The 24,934-nt window shown below is 37.2% G+C and overlaps 1 protein-coding gene across 10 annotated transcripts in view; it reads left to right on the top strand.

Annotated features, from left to right (window-relative positions):
• Positions 1 to 24,934, top strand: part of PLEKHA1 (pleckstrin homology domain containing A1) — a 34,211-nt gene that overhangs the window by 3,963 nt on the left and 5,314 nt on the right. For 4 of the 10 annotated variants that reach the window (XM_083439741.1, XM_083439740.1, XM_083439742.1 and 1 more), the window contains exons 2-12: positions 7,912 to 8,072; positions 8,259 to 8,315; positions 10,149 to 10,194; positions 11,924 to 12,021; positions 12,557 to 12,688; positions 14,071 to 14,211; positions 16,694 to 16,762; positions 18,967 to 19,031; positions 20,257 to 20,320; positions 22,021 to 22,110; positions 23,246 to 23,316. In XM_083439741.1, coding sequence (XP_083295867.1) covers positions 7,932 to 8,072; positions 8,259 to 8,315; positions 10,149 to 10,194; positions 11,924 to 12,021; positions 12,557 to 12,688; positions 14,071 to 14,211; positions 16,694 to 16,762; positions 18,967 to 19,031; positions 20,257 to 20,320; positions 22,021 to 22,110; positions 23,246 to 23,316 — 974 coding nt within the window. In that variant the 5' untranslated portion in view covers positions 7,912 to 7,931. Of the gene's footprint in view, positions 1 to 7,911; positions 8,073 to 8,258; positions 8,316 to 10,148; positions 10,195 to 11,923; positions 12,022 to 12,556; positions 12,689 to 14,070; positions 14,212 to 16,693; positions 16,763 to 18,966; positions 19,032 to 20,256; positions 20,321 to 22,020; positions 22,111 to 23,211; positions 23,317 to 24,934 lie in introns of all 10 variants that reach the window. The other 6 variants (XM_083439738.1, XM_083439736.1, XM_083439739.1 and 3 more) reach the window with 3 other exon arrangements.

Below are 24,934 nucleotides of genomic sequence, written 5' to 3' on the forward strand. Positions count from 1 at the left end.
TTGAAAGGATACCTGTATTAATGGAATGCTTAATTAATTGCTTCCTGGGGGAAAAGGTTCTTCTCCTAATACTTTCATTTCACATCCTCATCCATATTCACAGAATCAATGAATGTATATTTTGCCAATCAATTAATGGTTGCAAATGTTCAGTTTCCATCCCCTTTTCTTTCAGATGGTATGTTTGTACAAAACAACTCTTCAGTTGTTTCAGTAACTAAGCGTATTTCTCTAAGATTGACAGAGTCTTCTCTAGTGTGCTTTAGTAAAGGCACTGCAGTTGGTCTTGCAGTGAGGACCAAATGATGAGTTTAGTAATCAATATGTCTATGATCATGTGTGACATCTAATCTGGAAATCAGCAGCTTGGACAAAACACTAAATGCTAGTTTTCACCATTTCCTGCTTTGTGGTGTGATGGTGCAGTTGTTTCAGTGTTGTACCAGTATTTCCCATAGGCATATGTTGGGCTACTGTGGGTACAGGATTTTGGACTGGATGGGCCACTGGCTTGATGCAACAGACTCTTCTTATGTTTCTGTGCATAAGTATGTTTTCTTCCCATTTGGTTGTTAACCCAGGAGATTTAGACAGTGCTTGTATGTATAGAGCTTTTGGCATGCTGCAGCAACTGCAGCTATGGTTTCTACTCAATTGCTATAAGGAGAAAGTGAATTTCTGTGGAGGACTATCCTGTAAAAACACATCAAATAACCACCCAAGGAATTTATATACTTCATTACAAAGAATAGGACAGTGATGATGGAAAGATACTAAGGCTGTGACTGATACATAAATACACATATAGAGAGAGAGAGAGAGAGCACCTCCTCCCTTTATCGCTGAATTGCAGAAATAGTATTTAGATAAAAGGCCTTGTTCACAACACTTGTACTCAATTTTCAGTTTTGCAGGAATGGACAATCCACTTAATATTTTAATGTGTGAGCATCTTTCGGCCTGGAAATGAATTGGCAATCAGTACTGCTGTTTTTTTGTTTGTTTTGAAAGGGGTTATGTAAATTCTAAATGGAGCTCCAGACAGTAATGTGGATGCTGCGGTCTGGACTAATTGAAATTTCAGTCTTTTTCAAAAGCAGCTCCATGTCAGAGTGCATAACAATAACCCAGTCTGGAAGTTATCAGTGCATGTTGATCAGCTAGCTGTAGTTGGAGATAGGCATTCCTAGTCACTGAGGCTACCTGAACATCCAGTGACAATGTTGGCTGTAGGAGTGCCCCCAAGCTATGGACCAGCTCCTTCCAGGAAATTTCAAGCCAGTCCAGAACAGGTCTCCCCATATGTAAGATTTGAGAAACTGGAACACATAAGTCTTATAAGGATTCAGCTTACTGGTCCACATGGTGCATACAACTAAAGTACAGAAGACTGGTTCCGACAGCCATCAGGTTCCAAGCATGCTGTCTTGTATATGACTATTTTCAGTGCAGGCAGAAATCCCATTATAGAGACAGTTACGCGATAAGGATTTCATTATGAACTGAATTATATGGTAGTTTGATTTTTATAAACCTGCACTTTACCATGCATTTCCTGCTATTGGAATATGAAACAGGGTTTCTTTTGTTTTAAAGGAAGGAAGTTAGTGTTGGTGCTTTTAAAAGTAGATATACTTCCTTAAGGAAGATGCAGAAACATCAGGGCTGTGTAGGTGTCTAATTTTTCAAAGACCAATATACAATCAAGGCATTTCATGGAGAGAGTAAGAATTTACAGTGGTTCTGACAGTTTAAGCTCCAGACAGCTTCAGAAAATTGTCGACTTGATGCATTTTCCTCAGGTCTAAAATAAATGTATTTGGCTAATCTATGTGAAATGCCTATTGTTTGAGGGAAATAGTTTAGTTCGTAATACTTAAAATCTATTTCTATAAGATACTAATGACTTTTCAGATTTGTCACGTTCCAATATGTTCTTCTTAATCTTCTGATTTAGTCTTCTGTTAGTTTAATTATTTTTAGTGTATTTTAATTTGTTTATTTGTTTTTATGTTGCTCATCACCTTGAGGATCCTTGTTGGGTAAAAAGGCAAGATATAAATGCCTTTGATGTATTGACAAGAATTAGGGTGGAAAAATTCCAAGCATTTGGATGACTAGGATCCTAAAAATTGGGGCTGATGTCTAGAGTGGCTGGGGAAACCCAGCCAGATGGGTGGGGTATAAATATATTATTCTTATTCTTATTGAAATAGGTAGCATTTTCTCTCCTAAGATATTTAGGGTGTGACTTTTATGACAGAGATCTATTGGTAGCAGGTTAGATTTTATTGACACTGGGTGATATTTAGCTAGATAATGGATCAGAATAGGTGCATTGAAATCAATAGACTGAAGTTATTCAATTTGAACTCAGTGGGTCTTCTGTGGGTATGACTAATGTTGAATATTGTCCCACTCTAAAATGGTATTTTAAGCATTTGAAAACTAGGCATAGTGCATATCTTCAGAAGCTTATGTAGGCTAATGTCCATAGTTATTTAGCTTTTCCTTGTACTGTGTTCCCTTTGGACAGTTTTCATCTTTGCATCTCTTTAGCCTTTCGAATTCAAAATCCTTCTTGAATGTAGTGCCAAAAATCAAATGGTGTCTTTTAAACACAGGTTACAATCCCACACAGAGTTAAGTGTGCTCAAACCCGTCCCAACCCCCCATGGGCACTTAATTCTGTATTGATACAGAAGTTGGACCAATGAAAAGTTCATTTAGACCTGTGAAGTGTGTCAGTTGCTTAGTCAATCTACTCATCTAGTGAAATGTTTTGTGAAGCCAAGAATGCTGCTATTTATGCAGTGAGCATTTTCTATTAGCATCACTATGTTTTCAGATAGCAAAGACAAGAGTGAATGGCCCTTGATCCGAAGCTACAGAAGTATGTGGTGTGATATATCTATATACCACATGCACACACACCCCTTGTCTATCTTCATTTAGAAACAGATGCCTGCTTGTCTGCTTTGTAACAACATTTAAAACTAACACCTGTTTTTAAAATAGTGGCTATGTGTTTCTTCACTAAATTGAAAACCAAGTGTGTGTTTAGACTATCCTTGTGGCTTCAAACAAAAGCTAGTGAGAATTGTTTCCCCCTCTTTTATTACTGACACTTGCATAACCTAGTGATTTATAATAATTAGTAGCTTGTCTTTATGGACATGCATTACAATACTAATAAAATAATTTTAAATATTTCATCACCATAAGACATGATTGCCCTATATTTGATCCATCAGGTGGTTAACCCTGGTTATAGTATTACTTAATATGCCTTTTGTGGTATGTTAGCTCCCTAGTGTATGTAGCATTGGACTTTTGTGTCATAGCATTGTATTGTATTTAGTCTGCTTCCCACTAAGCAGGACTTTGAGTTTTGCATCAAGCCAGTCTGGATCCAGAATAAGTTATGCTAATTGAATTTGGATGTGTTTATTTACTGTGTTAATTTTAGTTTACAGAATTCAGTTTGTCAGACAGTTTGAAATTATTTGAACAGTACTGGGTGTGCACGGGCCAAAGTGTTATGGAAATGGAAAAACAGCCTGCTTTGGGATGGGTTGTGATGGGAGGTAGATTAAATGTTGAAAATCACTTAACTTTTCATCTGTCTTTGTGTGAAACCAAAGGAGTGGTTGGAAGAGCAGTGAACATAGATGAGCTGGTGTTGTGGCTTTTGGTCTGTTTGTTTTTTGGACTCATTGCTGAAAGCTTGAATTCTGTTCTTCCAACCTTTGCAAGAGTGCTCAGATCCAGAAGTGCACTTTTGATGTTAATATACTTGCATATACTGTGTTGGTCCTCAAAAGTTAAGTGGCAGGAATGTAGCTTCTGCAAAAGATTAGCAATAATTCCAGACTCAGCTCTTTGTGATAGAAATCATGCTACAGTTATTACTCCTCCTAGTTCTTATCAGCTTGGGAGGGTAATGTGCATTTTGCTTTGCATCTTCCTTAGAAGTGGCCAAGCAGGAAGCACATTGTGACTCATAACTGTCTTGAACATTGGCAGAAGGTGATAATATAGTAGCAGAAGGGATAAAAACTAATTTTGAATTTAAAAACTAAAGCAGATTCTTAAAAAAAAACCAAGTAAGTAAAAGCCTGGCTAAACAGAAGTGAGGAACCTATGGCCATTCAGATATTCTTCTGGAAAATATGCTCCAGTATCTTACCAGGATAATTCACAGGGTGATCTTTAAGAGAATTTATAGAATTTAGTTACCTGACCTATGCAATTTGTTCAGCTCTCAGATTATGAATCTTAACGACTTTTCAAGGATATATAGTGCTCATCTCATGGAAGAAACAATTCTTAGCTCAGTAATTTCTTGAAAGTTCTACACATAGTAAATTCGCATGTTTTCTCAGAAGTCCACTGTTCTTTGTTGCTGCTAAATAAATGTGCATTAACCATTAAATAATTAGGATTTTAGCATTAGCTTTCAGTTAGTGATAGCCCTTAAAATCCTTAAATGTGCATTGAAAACTAAATAGAAATCTAAGTTTATGTAACTTAGATGTGCTGCGGAATTATATGACTAAACATTTTTTAGTTATGTTCCTAGGTTGTGTTTGTTTTGTTACGTTATAGCCGCCACTTTACATGCATTCTTATTAAGAAAATGTATGACCTATAACATGGGAAATTTGGTTTAAATCAGTTCTTTTTTTAAAAAATTGGCTGTTCTTAAGACTGAAGTTCTTCTAACTTCTCAGATCTTGTGTATGGGATATACGGTCAAATCTCAGCTCCCGGACCTCTCCATTTTGGAACGTTTTGCATTCTGAACACCGAAAACCCGGAAGTAAATGCTTCAGTTTCCAAACATCTGTCACAGCTTCCGCTTGAGTGCAGGAAGACCTTGAAGCCAATCGGAAGCTGTGCCACGGTTGTCGAACATTTCGGAAGCCAAACAGACTTCTGAAATGGATTATGTTCGACAACCGAGGTTTTGACTGTACTTCCTAGTCAGCACATTAATACTGAGCCCTTGAGATCTATGTAACTATGTTTTGGTTTCAGTAAATGGCAAGCAGAAGAAACTTGACTATGCTGTTGTGAGGGCTGGATAAATTGGGATATCTGGTAATTACATACACCACCCAAAATAAAGACCGTAGAAGTCTGGCCCTGAGTAATAAAATAAAAACTAACTTTTTTTCTGGGCCACAAAGCTATAGAGAATATTATACAGAGAATATTAGCTAGTATATGACCCTGGCTAATTTGACAGAATTCCAAAACGTAGGTATGATGCCTTGCTTCATATTGGAGTGAAAATAAAACTAGCTCAAATTTTTGGCTGCTTGGATGTGGTATAGGTAGTAAAGGAACCCTGTCAGATATTAACTTTAGAATCTAATGGCTGAATATGTGTCCATACTTGCTTTGTCCTAGAAGATCTGGAGTATGCAAAGTATTTGTTGGTTATCCTTATACCAATACGCTCTCTTTCTCTCTCTTCCTGCTTGTTCTCAATAACATTGTTTCTGTCTATGGCTCCAAGGCATTGTGGTGAAATATTGTAACATGTTCTGACAAATGGTATAATTATAACTCCACAGTCCACTGCATTCAGGAATGAGTGGTGTTAAGACATCTCAAAAGTTTAAATATAGTTCATATTGTCTGTGAGATTATATATCCTCATTTGCATCATTGTTTAAATATTTTTATTAACTTGCTACATGTATACTTTCTCACTTTTAAAGAAGTGATACAAGAGCTTAGTAATGAGTTATTAAATCAAAATACAATTGGCATGAACACACACTTAAAATGGATACCATCTTTCATGAAATATTTCAGGCAATATAAACATTTTGTATTTGGACTGAGAGCTATACATTTTTGTAGAGCCAAATGTGGAGAGCAGTGTTAGAAACTCAGATATATAATCTAATTGTCATAAACCAAGGTTATGGTTGCCACAATGGAATGTCTCAGCACCTTTTATTTTTGCAGTGGAGATTAATACAATTATGATTATTGATTTCTATACCACTTTATATTTTAAAGAACAAATCTCAAAGTTGTTTACAGCACATTAAAGCATCAGATAAAACAATCCAGAATAAAACAAATTGAAGCTTCAAGGAAAATATTTCAGATCGTTCTCTAAGTGACATTTTGCTTTCCCCAGTTGCCAGCCCGGCATTCAGAGATCTCCACGTGGTTGGAACCGTACCAGTCACAAAATACACCTGGGGCTTGGCTAATTTCTAACACTGGTGGAGAGTTGCATTGCCCTAATTTGTGGTGCCCTTAGGCTGTTGATATTTACTCTGTTTTTCAGTTTATCAACAAGCTTAATAGAAGTGCCAGTTGTCCCTATCAACTAGGATAACATGTGGAGAGATCTATTGTGGCCAAATCTGCAGTATGTTTGCCTTAAGCTTCAGTCATTTGCTTGAAAGCAAGTTGTACCAAGACTTGCCCAATTAAGTCTGTGTGGTTTTTTTATTTATTACATTTATATACCATATTTTTCTTCGCACTAGCTCAAGGTGGTGTACATGGTTCTCCTCTCCATTTCACCCTCACAACAACCCTGTGAGGTAGCTTAGACTAAGGGATGGTGGCTGGCCCAAGGTCAACCAGTCAGTTTCATGGCAGTGTGGGGATTTGAACCATGGTCTTCCAGGTCATAGCCCAACACTTAGATTGAGCCTATAATATTCTTTATAATATTGCAACAGTTATTTTTCCAAAAAAATGCTGTATCTGTGCCAGAAGGGCTCACTTAACACAATTATGCTTAATTGAAAGCTTAGAGGATAAGAAGGCCAAACAAACAATAATTAAAAGTAATCAAGCATTCAAATATGTCACCCTCATTTCCTTATCCCTAATTCACCTGCCTCACCTCTTCCTTCCTCTCCAGTATTATTTATTTCTTAGTATTCATCCCCTTTGGATGAGGTTTAAAAGTCCAAAAAATAATAAACATAAATTGAATATAGAAACTTCATATAACACTCACATGCAACACATTGCCAGTGAACAAGTCTGCAACTGCTCTTGTGGAAAGGGTTTAAACCCCGGCATATTTTTTGAAAGAATGATTTAGCACAATTATATCTTAATAATTAATATATTCTAGAAACTGAATAAATCCACTATTGTTGTTTTATATACCTTGGTTGAAAGGGTCTTGGTAGCACTTGAAGCATGCAATTCTAATTATGTGAAGACTGTAAGTTTTAACATTATTTAGGCTTCTGAGTGTAATGTACCGTATATATATACATTCTGAGTGCAATGTACCACCTGAATATAAGCCTCACTTTCCCCCCAAATTCTGACCAGGAAAAGTTAAAGTGTGGCTAATATTCGTGACCTTACAGTATGCAGCCAGGAGCGCTGGGCAAAGAGCACCAGAAGCGCGGCAAAGTGGCGCCTGCCCTGCGCATAATCCCCCATCCTCTCCCCCAAGGCCAGGAAGGGAGAGAGTGAGGAAGCGGAAAGGCAGCCAGCAGTGCAGTGCAGCCCCCCTCCCCCGGCCAGGAGGAGCGAGGAATGGAGCAGCTTATATGCGGGTATTTTTTAATTTTTTTCTCTCCCCCCCCCAATAAATTTTAAAGGTGTGGCTTATATTCAGGTGTGGCTTATATTTGGGCCAATATGGAAATATTCTCAAGTATCACATCTATTTTGGAATCTCTTGCTCTGATGTCATGAAAAACAGAGTTTGGGGCAATGTTTAGTGAATCACAATGTTATTTTGTTTTTTATAAAGTTCAGTGGGGATTCCACCCCCCCCCCCGCTTGCTTATTTAAGTATCACCTTTTCCTAAAATAACCTATGAAAGTATGTTAAATGAAACTAGTAATGAAACGGTCTTGATTAAGTGCAGCTAGTAAAGCAAACATTTGCTACTCTTTGTTTTGCAGTGTAATGTCCAAATTCAGAAATGCCTTATGTGGATCGTCAAAATCGTATTTGTGGTTTTCTAGACATTGAAGAAAATGAAAATAGTGGAAAGTTTTTGCGGAGATACTTCATATTGGACACAAGAGAAGATAATTTGGTATGGTACATGGATAATCCACAGGTAAAAACATCTCAGGATACTTTTAAATGTGTGTGCTTTTTTAATAATAATAATAAAATTTCATGTTAAAGAAATATTCTATCTTTTGAATGGCTTTTTTTAATTTGTTGGTTTGAAAATTTGGGCATATATTGTCTTAATTGATAGCACTGCACAATAAAATAAAAGCTATTTTCTTGACTACAGAACCTTCCCTCTGGATCTCCGCCAGTTGGAGCCATTAAACTTACCTACATTTCAAAGGTATGTATGTGTTCCTCTAAAGATTGAATTTCCAAATTCATAACACACTTTGAAAGGAATTGAGATGTGAGTAACTTCTTTAAGATGTAGCTAGTAAATTGTTTCTGAGAACATTAGAAAGGAAGAATGCAAAGTCAGAATTCTGAAACTAGTTGCAGTACTTTATGCTCACAATAATTTTTATTACTACAAATCAACATTTTATCTGATTGGGTAGTGTTTGTACATGTGCATGTGTCATGTTGAGCCCATTTTTATTTATGGTTTCTGAACAAGCCAATAAACCCCTGTTTATAGTTGGCTTGTTTTGGTGAACCATAGTTAAAAACTACATGGGTTTTCAAGATATTGATGTACTGCCAATCAGTTGTTCAAAAGTCTGCTGCTGCTTTTCTCCTTGCAGCCACTTCAGAGGAGAGTGGGGTCCATGAGCCTATGAGTCTTAGGCTCATTCATGTAGGACTAGGTCATAGTTTATTGTTAATGTCTGAATTCAACCACAGTATTTTCTCTGAAAGTAAATAATGTAGATGAAAGCTTCTTAAATTGCTGGAGTATGACCGAAACTAGTGTGATGGGATGAGAATGCAGTGTGTGTGGACAGCTTTGATATAATTGTGTTTTGAGTATTGCATCCCACAGTCAGACTATTTATAATCTTATTTACTTTGGGGGTGGGGTTCTTTGTGGAAAAGACCTCAGTACACAAAACAAGCATTTAATGTTTGTTTTTAGTCTCTGATATATCTTCTATAGTTTTACAACTTGGTAAATATCCTTGGGGGGGGGGGGAAGCAGGCAATAGGAATAAATGAATTCATTGCATCTTCTTCAAATCACTGATTTACTATTCAAAGGTTGTATTAATATATGTGGAAGCATTTTTGCTGCATTTCAGTGCAATATTAAAAAGAAACTACCTTCTGGGTAAATATTGGAAAAATAAATTTAAATGTTGTGAAACATGAAACATTGTAATACTTAGTGCAGAAATGCCAGGTTCTTAGCTCCTAAATATCTCCGATTCCCTTGCTTCCAGCCTGTTTTGGATTTCTCAGCCTTTTTCACTACACAAAATGCACAAACATTTGTCACAGAACCAAGGAAGAAACCAGTATGTGAAAAACGAGTTGAAAAAGAGTTGAAAAGCCACTATCTATTTTTTTGAAGTCTAAGAGTTCAGAATCAGGAGCTTTAATACATTAAGAAAAATGCTGATACAAAAAAATACTATTTTCATGTTTATATTTGTGCCTTATGTGGGCTTGTTAATTTGTTTATTATTATATTTTCATATTTATTGTATAAACTGCTCTTTGATTTTTATGAAGAGTAGTATACAAATGAAATAATAATAAATGCCATTTTTTCAGTCTCATCAGTAAGCCCACAAAAGTAACTTCCCTGCAAAGTTTTTTACTAGCCTGCTAAGGAAGCAGAAGAAAGGAAGGCCTATGCTTGGTGGGTAGCATGGCAACACAGGCTACTAGCCTCTTTGCCGATCAGTAAAGAAAATTGTCCCCCCCCCCCCCCAATCTGCCATGGTAGGATTGATATGTTAAGTAAAGAATAAGTTTAGTTTGGATAATATTACATGTGTTTCCATTCTTTGCAGGTCCCACCCTTTGCATGTTACCTTTACCACAGAAATACTCCATTTCTAGAGTCCTTTGTAGAGATGACATAGCTCACTGGTGTTTTATGTGGATCTGTGTACTAGTGTCATGTGTGTGTTTGTAATCAACACACAAATCAAGGTGTATTGTAAGGAATTTTTATGTTGTACATGATAATTTTTATTATGGTAATGCATATAACTGTCATTTTTTTTAGGTTAGTGATGCAACTAAACTGAGGCCAAAGGCAGAATTCTGCTTTGGTAAGTTGTAGTAGACTGCATAAATGTTGTTGTTGTTGTTGTTAACTGCAACCAGGATATGTTCTGCCCATTTCTTATCAAATACAAGTGGAAATATCTATTTGGAATTCAAGTTAATTCATTTTTAAGGTTTCCTTCTAATTTAAAGAAGAAAAGTTATTCCTTTTTATAGATTAGATATTAGCAGTATCTAAATTAGCAAAATTGTTGATCATACAGCGACAAATGGCAATTACCAATGGTATATTTAATAATTGGATAATTAAAACATTATTTCTGTATTTGTTTTGACAAAATTAATCAACACTTCATATGCTGTAAAATATTTGTGTTTTTTTTCCTCTTTCTCATGTTGTGGACCATTATATACACTGGACTTTATACAGCAAAAACAGAAAAAACGAGAGTCATGTTTTAATACACATCGGTATTAACAACGCCTGCTAATTTGTTATTTGCAGTGAGTTTAACATGCATCTAGTGATTAAGCAAAGCCTAGATGGCCATGTTAGCATATGCAACAAATTATAAGAAAGGCTGCAGGCATGGCTTGTTATGGAGCTACTGCTTGTAGTGTTGCCATAGGCTATGTCCAACTGTGGGATCCCAATAGCACTAAGTATCTGACTATGTGGTGAGGCCATTTTTACTATATTTCTGTTTGTTCAGAATATGATCTACTACAGAAGCATAGTAAACATAATCTCCTTGCATATCAGAGTGCTCCTGACAACTGACTTCCTATATGTGTTGCTTGTACTTCATGACATGATGAAAGGAGGTGGCCATGTGGCAAAAAGATTCTCAAATATTTAATAAAAAGGAACAGTCTTTGTGTGGGTTATTTGAGCTCTAATGCTTTTTCTGTACTCTGTTACACACACAAAGGAAATGTGACAATATAGCGCTAGCTAAGAGAATCCATATGATTACCAATCACTAGGAAATTACTTGCAGATTTAAGTATGCAATAAAAATGGCAGAAACCAGCTCTACGGATGTTGCTTGTTCATTCATATAAATTATGTGTCTATGGCCATACTACCCTGAACACGCCCGATCTCGTCTGATCTTGGAAGCTAAGCAGGGTCAGGCCTTGTTAGTACTTGGCTGAGAGACCGCCTGGGAATACTGGGTGCTGTAGGCTCCCCCTCTAAAGAAAACAAAAAAACAATAAATAAATAAATTTTGTGTATATCAGGATATGGCATACACATTTTCTTGCTTTAAAAGTCCTGTTGGTTTTTCCTTCTACCTCAACAGCATTTAAACACTAATTTTAGATTTGAAGCACCTATTGTAAGTGTTGGGTCCTATGCGTTTTTATAAATAAAAGTCTGTTTAAAAGGACAAATTACTTCTGGTGTTTTCAAACCAGAATAGGATTATTCTTTTTGTATTTCCCCCTCCCATCATACAGGTGTGTTAGTTCAGCAAGGGTGTTGGGGTCAGTACTTATTTGGAAAGTTAGAGAAGGGGGGGGTGTGTGTTAGGAGATAGGAGAACCAGGAATACATGCATCACTTCCCACCCCCTGCATCTATAAACAAAACAGAGTTATTTAAGACAGATGAGTATATGCTATTAAAGCACTGAACTTGGGTTTTATAGCTTTGGGATAAAGAGTAATGTACCCAGTCTGACTTTGAGCTTTGTTACAATGCCTCGAAAAAGAACAACATAGGGTTTTTTTTAGTTAATGAAGTCCATTCCTCCTGTCTCTTGACAGTCATGAATGCAGGGATGAGGAAATACTTCCTACAAGCCAATGATCAGCAAGACTTAGTTGAATGGGTGAATGTCCTGAACAAAGCTACCAAAATCACAGTAAGTAATTATTTGTTGATGGTAGAGTCATTCTACATAGACTTCCACTTGGTTTTCTATGTCATTTTCAGGTAGATCTAGTGCTTACCCTGCCTCCAAAAATATTTTTTTTTATATAAAAAATGGTCATAACTAGTAAAACATTATGGCCAAAATTGAGATGGTGTAGAAAGGAAGGGACACTGCAAAAGGAACTAGAAACAGAAATCAAATTCCTACTTTTGAATGTCTCGAACTTGGAGAATGCAGGTCAATAAATCAAAGCATGTAATTTCTACAAATATTTATATTTTTCCTGTATAGAGCAGGTTGATATTTCATATTGTTTTTAGATGATTTTTTTTGGGGGGGGGATGAACACTTTCTAGTATCTTATGTTGATATTGTTTAATTGAATAGCTTACACATTTTGCATTATTGTAACTTGTTTTTGAATGCCTCTGGGATGTTTGAAGCGATATATAACTATACATAATTATACTAAGTTAGAATGGTATTTGCTTGCTCCCCTATTTATAATGCTTATTATTTTCAGGTACCAAAGCAAACTGATTCACAGTCTCACACTGATAATTCAACACGTCACACTGAAAATGTGGGGTTAAAGAAGCAGATGTCTTACAGGACAGAGATTGTTGGTGGTGTTCCTATAATAACCCCTACTCAGGTAGCAGTGTGCCCTTTTATAACAACTTTTCTAATTATCAGAAGTATTTAGTTATTGGCCATCTATTCCTCCAGTTGAGTGGTTGCTTGGAGCATAGGATTTCTATTGCCCCCAAATGTTGCCTCTTCTATTGTGATAAATGCGTACATTGCTGTGCATGTATAGACATGCTTTTTGTATTGAAATGAGAAGGCTAGTCTTCATATGCAGGAATTTTGTACAGTTGTACCTTGGATGTTGAACGGAATCCGTTCTGGAAGTCCATTCGACTTCTAAAACATTCGAAAACCAAAGCACGGCTTCTGATTGGCTATAGGAAGCTCCTGCAGCCAATTGGAAGCCACCAAAGCCCAGTCAGATGTTCGGCTTCCAAAAGAACATTAAAAAACTGGAACACTCACTTCTGGGTTTCGATCGTTTGGGAGCCGATTTGTTTGGGAGCCAAGGCATTTGAGATCCAAGGTATGACTGTATATGTATTCAGGGTGTATATGGGACTACTTAACTTAGAATCAAAATATTATTTTCAATTTTATTTTGCTTAAAACTATGTTTAAATGTATGTATGTGCATATATGTACGTATATGTTTGTGTGATAATATATACATTGTATTTATATATAATAACACCTATATGAAAATGCTTTTTGAGGTGGAGGGAAACCTGTTTTTACAAACTCCTTGTTGCAGAATGAGTTGCTACTATTTGCAGTTGTTGGGTATTTAGTTCTAAGCTAGGATTGAGTCTGGTTTTGTGGGTGGTAGATTTGCAAGATGCTTGGGCCTGGTAGTGAATCAACACTAGCAGTAATAAAACCTGGTAACCAAGTGATTCTAGACATTATACTTGTTAATGCTAATACTGAGATAGAATATAACATGAGAAGCAGTTCTAAGAGGGACAGCTTCATTATGCATATAATTGCAGATCCTTACATGTTGCCTCCAGTAAAGGGAGAAAGCTGATAGAATCAGGAATGTTCCTTGCACAGCATAATCAATATGAAACTTTGATTTAGTAAACTTTGTACTTGCCTGGCTCTTGAAAAGTATAGGGAACACCCCCCAAAAAAACACCTTTGTTTTTACAGCTAGTTGACAGATTTGGGAGGTAGGGCTATTACCAAATTTGTAGAAGAAGCTTACTGGTTTATATATATTATTTATCCTGAAAGTGTGATGTGATTTCTTTGTACATAAAAGAAACCTGAGGTGAAGTAAAGACACAAGTGTATAAAGGCCCTGATAAATTGAAAATACGTATTTAGTGGTGCACCAAATTTATAATCTGGAATGATGTTAGGGAAAAGTAGTGGAGGGGTTGATGATGAATTTTAGACTACCATTTAGACTACCATTAAGTAGTCTTGTTTTATTTCTAGAAAGAAGAGGTAAATGAATGTGGTGAAGGTGATAAAAACTACTTGAAACGGTCCCAAAGCCACCTTCCTTATTTTTCTGCTAAGCACCCCCCAGATAATGCTGTGATTAAAGCTGGCTACTGTGTTAAACAAGGAGCAGTGGTAAGTGACTAAGATGCATTTCTGATGTTAATGACTCATTGTTCTATATGATGCTAAAGCAAGAGAGTTTTTTTGCCAATGGAATGAATCTGGTTAAAATTCTTTGTGAAAGAGGGGAAACTCCAGGGCTCTTTGGTAACTTCCAGACCCTGACATTTAGGAGCATCCCAGGTGGGGAACCTCTGGCCTGTGGGCCATATTTGGACCCATGTGGGTTCTGGTTTGGCCCTTAAAGCCATTTCCCTCAAACCATGGCCTTCTGTCATACTCCTGATGTCACATGTGATGTCAGGTGAGGAGCAGGTGGAGATGGTGGCTGCCAGTGTACAAGTGAGAGCCTTAAAGTGTGCTCACAATTGTGTAATAACAAAGAAGGCTCTCTATCACCACCAGCCAGTTGAGAGGGAGGGCAAGACAGCAGGGATTGGCTGTGTACAGCTAATCTTAGTAGGAAGAAAACCTTGAAGTTGGCATCGAGCAGTACTCTTTGTAAGCCCCTTTCTCCTTGCAAATAACCCTGCTCAGCACTTTGAAGCACCAGCGATCAGCTGATAATTACAGTGGTACCTCAGAACTCGAACGTAATCCATTTTGGAAGACTGTTCAACTTCCAAAACATTTGAGTTCCGAGGCATGGCTTCCAATTGGCTGACAGCTAGGTTTCTGCACAGGGGAAGCCACTTCGGAAGTTCATGTTCCAAGGAGCGTTCAAAAACAGGAGCACCTCTGGGTTTTCGGCATTCTGGAGACGAAATGTTTGAGAACAGAGCTGTTTGAGGTACCACTGTACTTCAAAGCACCCCACAGGGCTCTTTTCATACCCTTTGTGGCAGTCCCAGTTATTGTGTGGACATCAGAGTGCATCATCGCCGGATGCCATGTGATGTAACAGATAACTGATCCACTCACTTGTCAGATTTTGCCTGCAAGCAGTCAGGGAGATAGGGATCTGGTCCACTGGCCAGATTCAATTCCCCACCACTGCAATAGCATGTGATTTAGTAATGATTTTTAAAGAGAAGTTAACTTAACTGAATGATTTTGTTTGCACTTTAAGAAAAGGGTTTTTGTTTACAGGCTCAGAATCCCATTAGAGGGAAACTGTTTTATGTAATTAATTATTAAATAAAGCCTGGCTGCATTTGCTCAGACACAAGATCAGAAGAATGTTAATAAAAGTATGGCCCCACTCTATCTACTTAAAATTTCCTCTGTATTTTAAGCCTTTAGTATACATCAGACTCACCATGTTAGACCATCATCCACTACCGATACAGCACTATAGCAACAATGGGGGGCGGGGAAAGTAGCAGGGGCCAGTTTACATCATGATCTGGTGTATATGAGATGGAGCAGCCATAGTATGGAAACAGTATCAAACTGCCTCAACAATACAATTAGAAGCAGCCTTGACTTTGACTATTGTTTGGAATTGTCCCATTGGTAAAAGATTGCTGGAAGTAACATCAGCTGGAGTAGATGGGCAACTGCAGTTTGGCTCTGTCATCTTGCTTGGAGTAACCAGAAAGGGAAATGAAAACATTTCCCAACTTAGAGGGCAACCTGTGATTTTCTGGCTCTTTTTTAAAAAGTTGATTATTTGATAGCTATCAATTGCTCCATTTGTAACTGCCTCTTTCGGGGAAAAGGAGAATTGAAAATACCATATTTTTCGCTCTATAACACGCACCTGACCATAGCACGCACATAGTTTTTAGAGGAGGAAAACAAGAAAAAAAATATTCTAAATGAAACAGTGGATGTATGATTTTTGTGGTTCATGCTGTGGCCACAGACATGTGATCTGACGGTGAGTTTGGGGTAGCTAGCCCAATGCAAAAATCCTGAGGATCCATGTGGATCCATGCTGTGTAACCACATTTTTGCACCACTGCAGCCCCAGGCAACAGTGGGTGCGTGATTTTTTGGGTGCAAGCTGTAGCCATGGACATGCTATGTGATCTGCTGGTGAATTTGGGGTGACCCGTGTAAGCGGCCCCTCTCCTCTCCCGCTTTGCTCCTTTAAAGCAAGCAGGCTCTCTGTCCCTCTCTCCTCCCCACTCAGCGACTCTTCTCCCGCTTTGCTGTTTCAAAGCGAGCCACGGAGGAGGGAAGGACTGCAGCAGATCCCCCCGTCATCCGTAGGCATTCGCTCCATAACATGCACAGACATTTCCCCTTACTTTCTAGGAGGAAAAAAGTGACTGTTAAGGTGCAAAAAATACGGTACTTTCAGTCACATCTGGACATGGTGGAAAGACTCACTTTCTGTTGCCTCAAGTTCTAGTTGTATTTCCCTCCCCTATTCAGAACCATTCTCAGCAAATGAATACAGAGGCAACTCTTCCCCAAATGTTACAAGCTATGTTAAAAAATATGGCCCGGATATTAAGACTCCCATGAATAAACTGTTTGATGATCCCTAGACTGGAAATTTATTTATTATTTATTTATTTACTTACTTACTTACTTACTTACATAGATGAAGAACTGGAAAAGAAGGTATTTCCAGCTGGATGAAAACACGATAGGATACTTTAAATCTGAACTGGTAGGTGTCCAATTGTCAGATTAACTTTTGAAAACATGTTTTGTACACACATGATAATGCATAATTGTTGTGCTTCAATTTTCTGATGCATCTTAAATCAAACTAGTTTTATTGGAAATGTGACTTGGACATAATTCCTCTTATATATATTTTTGTAAGTTGACAGAACCTGTATGGATATTGTATGTAGTTGGGTCATGCTATAATGCTGAGTGCTGAAAATTTGAGAGTGGAATTAATAATTAGTCCATCCCTTTCCCATCCTTTGACCATTATTGGCCCTTATCCTCTGAATTATTTGTGCTTCTCATATATAATAGCTGTACATCTCTAGGGAAAGCAGTTTCTTTCCATTTTCTCCTGTTGCTATGCATACTTTCTCCATTCCAAGTTAAGAATTAAAGTTTTGATTTAAGATGCATCCTTCTTATACATGTAGGCTGGTATGCTTGTAACAGCAGTTTCCCAATGATGCATTATCAGCTTTTTAAAAAATTGTTGAGGGAAATTTAAAAAGCTACTTGAAGCATCACATTGGGCAGCACTTGAATCTGGCATTAGAAAGACACCTCTCCATCCCTTCTCAGGACTGGCTCCTGGTTCCAGGATCAATAACCATCTTCCAGTGTTGCCTTCCAGAAAAGCAATTCTATCAACTTAAGAGCTTTCTATCTTTTGCAGTTATCAGTTGATTAACCCAAAGCTAACTTCTAAATTCAGTAATCTTATTTCATCATGGATCACTGGCTTTTACCACAAGTCAATTTCTCGAGAAATAATAATAATAATAATAATAATAATAATAATAATAATAATAATAATAATTTATTTATATCCCACCCTCCCCAGCCGAAGCCGGGCTCAGGGCAGCTAACAACAATAAAACAGTACAAAAGTACAACACAAACAACACTCTAAAATAATTCATTATAAAATTAATGGGGAGAATGGGGAAACAATCACCATTATCTGCTGTGTTGAAGGTGAATTCAATTCTATATCTATAGGCTACTGATGGTAGAAACTATGTGGCTAGCCAATCAGTTGTCTAAAGAAGTTCATAATTTTCAAGTTGAACAATTTTTTTGATAACTACTATGAAGATATTGTGGGTACTTCACAGCTTTAGTTTTAGGATGAAAGCTATCTTCCATTAAAATAGTAATTGTTAGGTGAAATACAAACTATGTTGCGTTTATTTCTTAAGAGCGTGGGAGGAAAGAAAATTGAGTTGCATAGCTCAAGTAAGATTCCATCTACAGCAATGCATGCTCTTGAAAAGAATGAAATGTGATACAAAAATGTTTGGTCTTAATTCTTGCTGTATATGTCACTTTAATTAATCTGATCCTTAAAATTCCTAGCAGTCATTAATCTTTGATAGCGCAGAGAAACTTCTTTGGTGTTGTATGTGGAGAAGGTGTGAAATGTTACTTTACTGTATTAACTTTATATGAGGCTTTTCCTCCAAATAAGTATGCTTTTTGCTTTCCTTTCAATAACCACATGATGGCGCATGAAAAAAGGCAGATGAAAGATGTCAAATTGTATGGTTTCAGAAAAAGAAAGCAAAGTAATTCATCATATTACTCAAACTACAAGCAAGCAAGCAATGTAAACCTTTGAACATTTTACCTATTCATTTACTGAACTCCTTCTGTAATTATAGAAGTTTTCCCTAAATTCTATTCACATATAGTGTACTACTGATGATGTTAAGCTGCTCAGTGGTATCAGAAACTTCATAATCTTTACAACTGATTCAGAAGTTATTACTAATTATTTTTGATTAAATATGAACATGTCAACTTAGTGATGTTGCTGTACTGTGCTGTCCACTATAAATAACCTAATCAGCATGCGTTTAAAATGTATAAATGTAAAGATTGTTTGCTAGCAATCTTCCTGACCTTTGTTATCAACGTGGTTATAAAGTTAACATGCATCAACTTGAAATTGATATAGTCCCTAGGATACCATACTTAATACTTCACATACTGAAGAGAAAGTGGGTTACTTGCTGCATGATAAAATATCTGTGGACAAATCTCATCAAATGCTGGGCTCTGCTATCGAACTTCTTGTGTGAACAAACAGAACTGGTGTTCTTTCCCATATATTTTTTCTCCCCTTCTTGCTTTGGTTAATGTTTGTTTGTAGTCATGTTTGATGACTATCTGTTGATGTACTATCTGTTTTTTTAGGATAAGGAGCCCCTTCGGATTATACCACTGAAAGAGGTTCATAAGGTCCAGGAATGTAAACAAAGGTGAAAATCTGAAGGTTAAACTAAAAAGTTGATGATCTCCTTCAGTTAGAAAAAGAAAGCCTGCCTGCACATCATTTTCCATTATGTCTTAATAAACTCCTCCACTTTCCATGATACTAAAGTCACCCTCTGTGGCAGGCTTTTAGACAGATGTAGTGAGATCTTAAATAGCTGTATTAAACTGAGTTGCTAGTATATTGTGTTAGAAGATGTGGGTCTCTGAATGTAAGAAGGAATATACATTGCAGGGGGTGCAATATCCCAATGCATTAAAAAGTTGTTGGTGAGAAAGTTGGTTTTATATGTTTTAGATATTATTTTATTTTTAACTGTATTCTTTTACCACTTCGTTGTTGGCCACACTGGACTCCTGTGGGATGAGGGGAAGAATAGAAATTTAATAAAAAGTAATATAACAGGAAATACTTCTTTACTTGAGGATTCTAGTCCTTTGCAAATGAAGAAGCAAAATACCAGTTTAAAGACTGTTGGTTTTGTGTTTGTATCTGTGCTAGTCACAAATACAAAAGATGAAACTGCGGTTGCTGTGTGTGATGCTATAAAATGGTTTCCATTATGGTATTGTAAGAAAAAAGTTTTGGGAGTGCCTTCTAAATAATGTTGTCTTTTTGCCATGCTAAAGTTGTGAAAGCTTGGGGTCCTGGCTCAAGTGTGGCCCCCTTTGTGCCTGGGAGGGGGAAGGCAGCAGAAGAATCTGATAGCATGCATCACTTCACTGGTGTATCATTTTGCTGTTGATGTTTGTCCTTCCCTGGGCAACTGGCTATACTGAGAAGCTGCCACTGGTGCGAGGCTTCATGTCTTCTAGTGCAGTTACACATTAGAGGTCTGTGCCTGACCTGGACACCAGCCAGTCAGGTAATGATTTCTCCACTTGAAGAATGCAGCCTTGTTCTCTTTTGTGTAAAATTGGGGTGGGAGGAGAGGGGGAAATCTAGTGTCTCAGCAGTATGGTGTAACTACTTTGAGCTGCTAGAGCAAGAAAGTTGAGTGAGTAGGCACAGAATCTTGGTAGCATCTTACTAATAATTATAATGTGTGCGTGTGCACACGTGCATACACCCCCCAACAAATGGTGATATAATTTAAATTATTTTCAAATGTAGCTCCCTTATTTATGTGTGTTCTGTTGCTTGGTAATACAAATGTGCATGTCAGACGATGGTAAAAATGTTTAAAGACCACAAACGTATTTTTTCCCCAGTGATATAATGATGAGAGACAATCTATTTGAAATTGTAACAACTTCTCGAACGTTTTATGTACAGGTAAGTCTGTGGAAAACCACTTTTCTGTAAGAAAATGAATTTATTGCATTTCGAAAGGTCAAACACATAATCCTTTGATTAATGCCTGACAGTATACATACAGCCTTGCTGTTAAATAGTGCATAATTGTTTAGAATGGAATATACCAACAGACATGCCAACAATGCTAATGACCAACGGTACCTGTCCACTAGCAGAACTAACATTATTGAAGGATTGGATTCCCCCTTCTCCCTGAAGCCTTCCCCTCTCCCCGTGGGCCCAAAATCTGCTCTGAAGGGTTGGAGGGTTATTTACATCAGATTAGTGGGGGTATGGAGGGCTACAGGGAGAAGAGACGGAGAGAAAGTCTTGTTGAATGAACAGAAGTCTGCTGGCATGAGAGTGAAACCTGGCCAGAGAGCTGAAGGCAATTCTCCAGCCAGTCCTTCTACCCAAATTATTACAGCCACCTAAATGATCCAACCAAATGCTTGTTTCACTTGTTTTTAAAGTCGTCTTCTAGGGAATCTTTCCCAATGCTCTACTGCCATTAGGCTGCCATCTTGTGAACACTTGTTTTGGGGTGGGATTTGAATAACCATGCATAGGATTGCACCATTAAAAAGGTTAATGCTCTGAGGGATTGAGAAGGCAGAAATTCATTGTGAGAACAAATAAAGTCTAACTCAGATGCCAAGCCAATAATACTTTTGGTTCCAGTATTTATTTCTCGTCGGCTCCTCTTTTCTTCAATTATATCGCTCTTCCTCTAGTTGTTTCCTTAGGTCCTTCCTTTTCAGCTTTGTCCCACTTTCTTAGCCATCCTGCCTCTTGACTGATCCCTTGTACTCACCTCTCCCAGAGCACCTCTTGATCTTAAACACTGTGAAATTCATTTATTGCTTGTGTTCATTGTTTCTCCACCTTTTCCTCCAAACTTCATTCTCACCTTTACTTCTAGATTCCTTTATGTCATTCCATGTCTAATCTACACCATTTTTTGTCCTCTTTACTCTGGGCTCTCTGATCCTTAGATTTGTTATAGCTTGACAACCCCCTGCCCCAGATTTTAATTCCAGGCTCACTGACAAGTATCACTTCCCTCACAGAAAATGGATCTGAAATGCTAGGTAGGGGTGGAGCAGTTGCAGGACACCACACCAGCTGTGCTAATATGTGAGCATTTCAAGTTACAACACCAGACCTGCCAATCAGAGATATTACCTGATCTATTCCTTGGAAGAGCCTGATTTCCCTTTAGAAAATTTACTTTTGTGTTGCTGGATCTCCAAAGTGATGGGATACCACTCTCTATGTATATTTGGCCTAAATTTCTAACTGTAGTGCATCTCTTATTTATTGCAATATTGTTTTCCGTGCATGGTTCACATGTTAGTTACTTTCCCCCCTAGAAGCAATCACAAGTTCCTTGTTCATTATTTATGTAGCAGGTACTAAATTTAGAAGTCACTACAGTACTTCAGTAATTGGTAAGCTTGAGATTAGTGAGTAGTAACATCAGTAATATAAAATAAATTTCTTACCATGCATAAGTATTTAGATATCAGCCTAAGCTTATTAAATATTTTTTTAAATTGCAATTTTCTTTATTGAGAAACATAGAAAACACTTGTCATATTCTTAGATTACAAGGTTTATGAAGCATATCTGTTTATTGTCACTCACATGATAAGAGTTTTTCTTTCTTTTTTCTTCAGGCAGATAGCCCAGAAGACATGCACAGCTGGATTAAAGCAATTTCTGGTGCAATAGTAGCACAGCGAGGACCTGGAAGATCAGCAGCTTCTGTATGTTTTTACAAAGCTTTACTGTTTCAGCAGTGATGAATCTTGTACATTCAATGTCTTTCATTTTCTTGTGCTCTTCTACCCCCTCCTAAGTCTGGAGTAATATCTTTGCATGCATTACAGGTTGCATAGAATCCTGCCTTTTTAATTAAGTGCTAATCTTAGCAGTATCCATATGTGTTGTGGGTCCACACAGTATTATTTTAATGTTCCAACAGTTCAACTGGTGGGCTTGAAAATTATTGTAGTTCTTTATTATTCTGAACTCTGTCAAATTACTTGACAATCTTTACTGAATTTTGTACTTGAGATGCCAAATAAACCCTTGATTTAAAATTACTTTGGTGTACAACCCTTTTGAAAGCTTTTGGACTCTCCAGTCTCTTAGCAGGGAGTAATCTAAACTTAATGTAGATTTTCATGGAATGTTTTGATAATTATTGGCCTCATTATTGGTGACTAGCTTGGTTCACAATTCTAACATTACCAAACTGAATCTTAACTATAGTGACAAACTGTAGGACTCTGTAGATAGTGGTGATGTACGTACCTTCCAGCAGATAGCAAGTTTAGAGGTACTAAGTATTAGATTCGTAGAGTTGGAAGGGACCACGAGGGCCATCTAGTTCATTCCCCTGCAATACAGGAATCTTTTGTATTCCACGTTTTAATTTATAATGTTCTTGCAATCTATAGTCTAGCCATGCTTTGCAGTTCAGGTTTTGCAAGATATGGCGTTTATTTCCCATTAATACATCAAAAGTTAGCATTCACACCTCTTAGTAAAATGGAATGACTTCATATGTTAAAAACAATTGATCACTTGTTTCAAGCTTCATTCTTTGGCAAGGAGAAGTATTATTGTAATTGCAGTGGGTTTTCACTGCATAGTAGAGACTCTGTTTGGGAATCAATGTGTTCTGGGTGAGAGAAGCTGCCAAAAGATTTTTCTATATTTGTGTGTCTCTGTATGTGCAATCTTTGTGGTGGGATAACTCAGCTAGTGACTCTCAGCAGTTCTTTCTTTCTTTCTTTCTTTCTTTCTTTCTTTCTTTCTTTCTTTCTTTCTTTCTTTCCTCTCCCTCCTCTCCTCAAGTTTAGGTTACTCTAATCTTAGCTTTGCACTGTGTTCCAGATGCGGCAGGCCAGAAGGCTGTCGAATCCTTGTATACAGAGGTATACATCAAGAACTGGTGAATGCAGCATGTATGTGGGCTCTCATGTAAACTTGCCTTCTTACCAGAGGGCTGAAATTCCAAAATACTTGTTAACACCACGTAAAATGATGAGGTCAATCCCATGGCTTCCTCTATTGATTTATAACCACTGTGAAGTTACTAACTTCTAAAATGCTTCCCATTGGCCATTACGTTTACTATCTCTAAATGCCTCCTAAATGAAATCCATTTTTGAGAATGGCAAAGATTCACATAGTGCTGAAATCTCTGCTCACATGTGCTTGCTTTACTGAGTACAAAAGCTCTAGTAATAAATATACATATTTAGGAACTAAAGCTGACCTAATTTGCATGAGAGTTCATATTTCCATTTTATCATTTTTGAAAGATAGCTAAGTAAAAGCCACCTTGACCCTCATAGCCAAATATGCGTGTACATTAAGGAAAAAACCCTGCACTGATTTGCATGGCTTATATGATAGATATGCATGGGGTCATTAGTCAAGATGTAGGGGCTGTTACAGCTTGCAACCTGTATGTTAATCAAAATACTGCAATAAATAAAATCTTTTACTTTTTAATCATTAGGCATAACTACATGCGAGTTTTATATTATAGGTGTGAGTTGTATGGATTGTAGTTTTTAAGCTGTTATCCCAGTGTTGGTCCCACTTGGATTCAGATTATTTTTTTAAAAGAAATGTTTATGTAGTATTCACTTTAGAAAAGAAGCTTAATTGTAGGTTCTGCTTTTGTATTGAAGTTTACCACTCCAAGTTGAAGCTTGTATGTTTCATACTCCGTGTCACAGAATATGTTTCATATTCCGTGTCACAGAATGTTTCATATTCTGTGTCAAAATGATTCCTGTGAATAGTTCGTTATTGGGGTATTTATCATTTCCCCCAGTACTCCAAGTATACTGTTTATCATTGTAGAATATTGAGGTGAGCTGCTTCTGATTGTAACAGACAGTAGAAATAGCTATATTTTAGTGTTGCCCCCACCATCCTAAATTATAGATCCATGAACTGTTACTCATGGCTTGAATAATACAGTGAGGAGTGCAAAAAATGAAATTGTACCTCACATACACTTGATAAAGGGATTCTGGAATTATTTATTGAATCAGTCCATGCTCACTGGTAGCTTCAACACCAGATTGTATTATTGAGATAATATTCTGAAAGAGCTGTTCCAGAATACTGCAAATAATAATAATAATAGGGCAACCTTTCTGGAACAACAGAATTGAATGGGAGAACAGTGTAGTCATGTGACCTGCCTCCTTTTGTCAGAAAGCCATACTATATGATGGAATGCTGGCCACTTGATTGGCATGTGCAGGTTCAGTTAAAGCTTTCACTAGCCATCTGAAAGTCCTACTACCACATTTGGTTTTTTTAAATATACACTAAAAAATATCCTTTGACATCATGAGCAGTCTAGTAAATTTGTCTTCAAAATACTCCAGTTAACTGTATAAATGCTACTAATGTTTTTTTGGCAGATACCTTTAAGAAGGGGCTGCTAACTTGTAGCCCTCCAGATGTTGTTTAACTCTCATAAGCTTCAGTCAGCATGTCCAGTAGTCGGGGATGGTGGGAATTGTATTCTAGCGACATCTGGAGGGCCAAAGGTTAGCA

Source organism: Podarcis tiliguerta (genome assembly GCF_965153285.1).
Source record: "Podarcis tiliguerta genome assembly, chromosome: 5".
Taxonomy (NCBI): domain Eukaryota; kingdom Metazoa; phylum Chordata; class Lepidosauria; order Squamata; family Lacertidae; genus Podarcis; species Podarcis tiliguerta.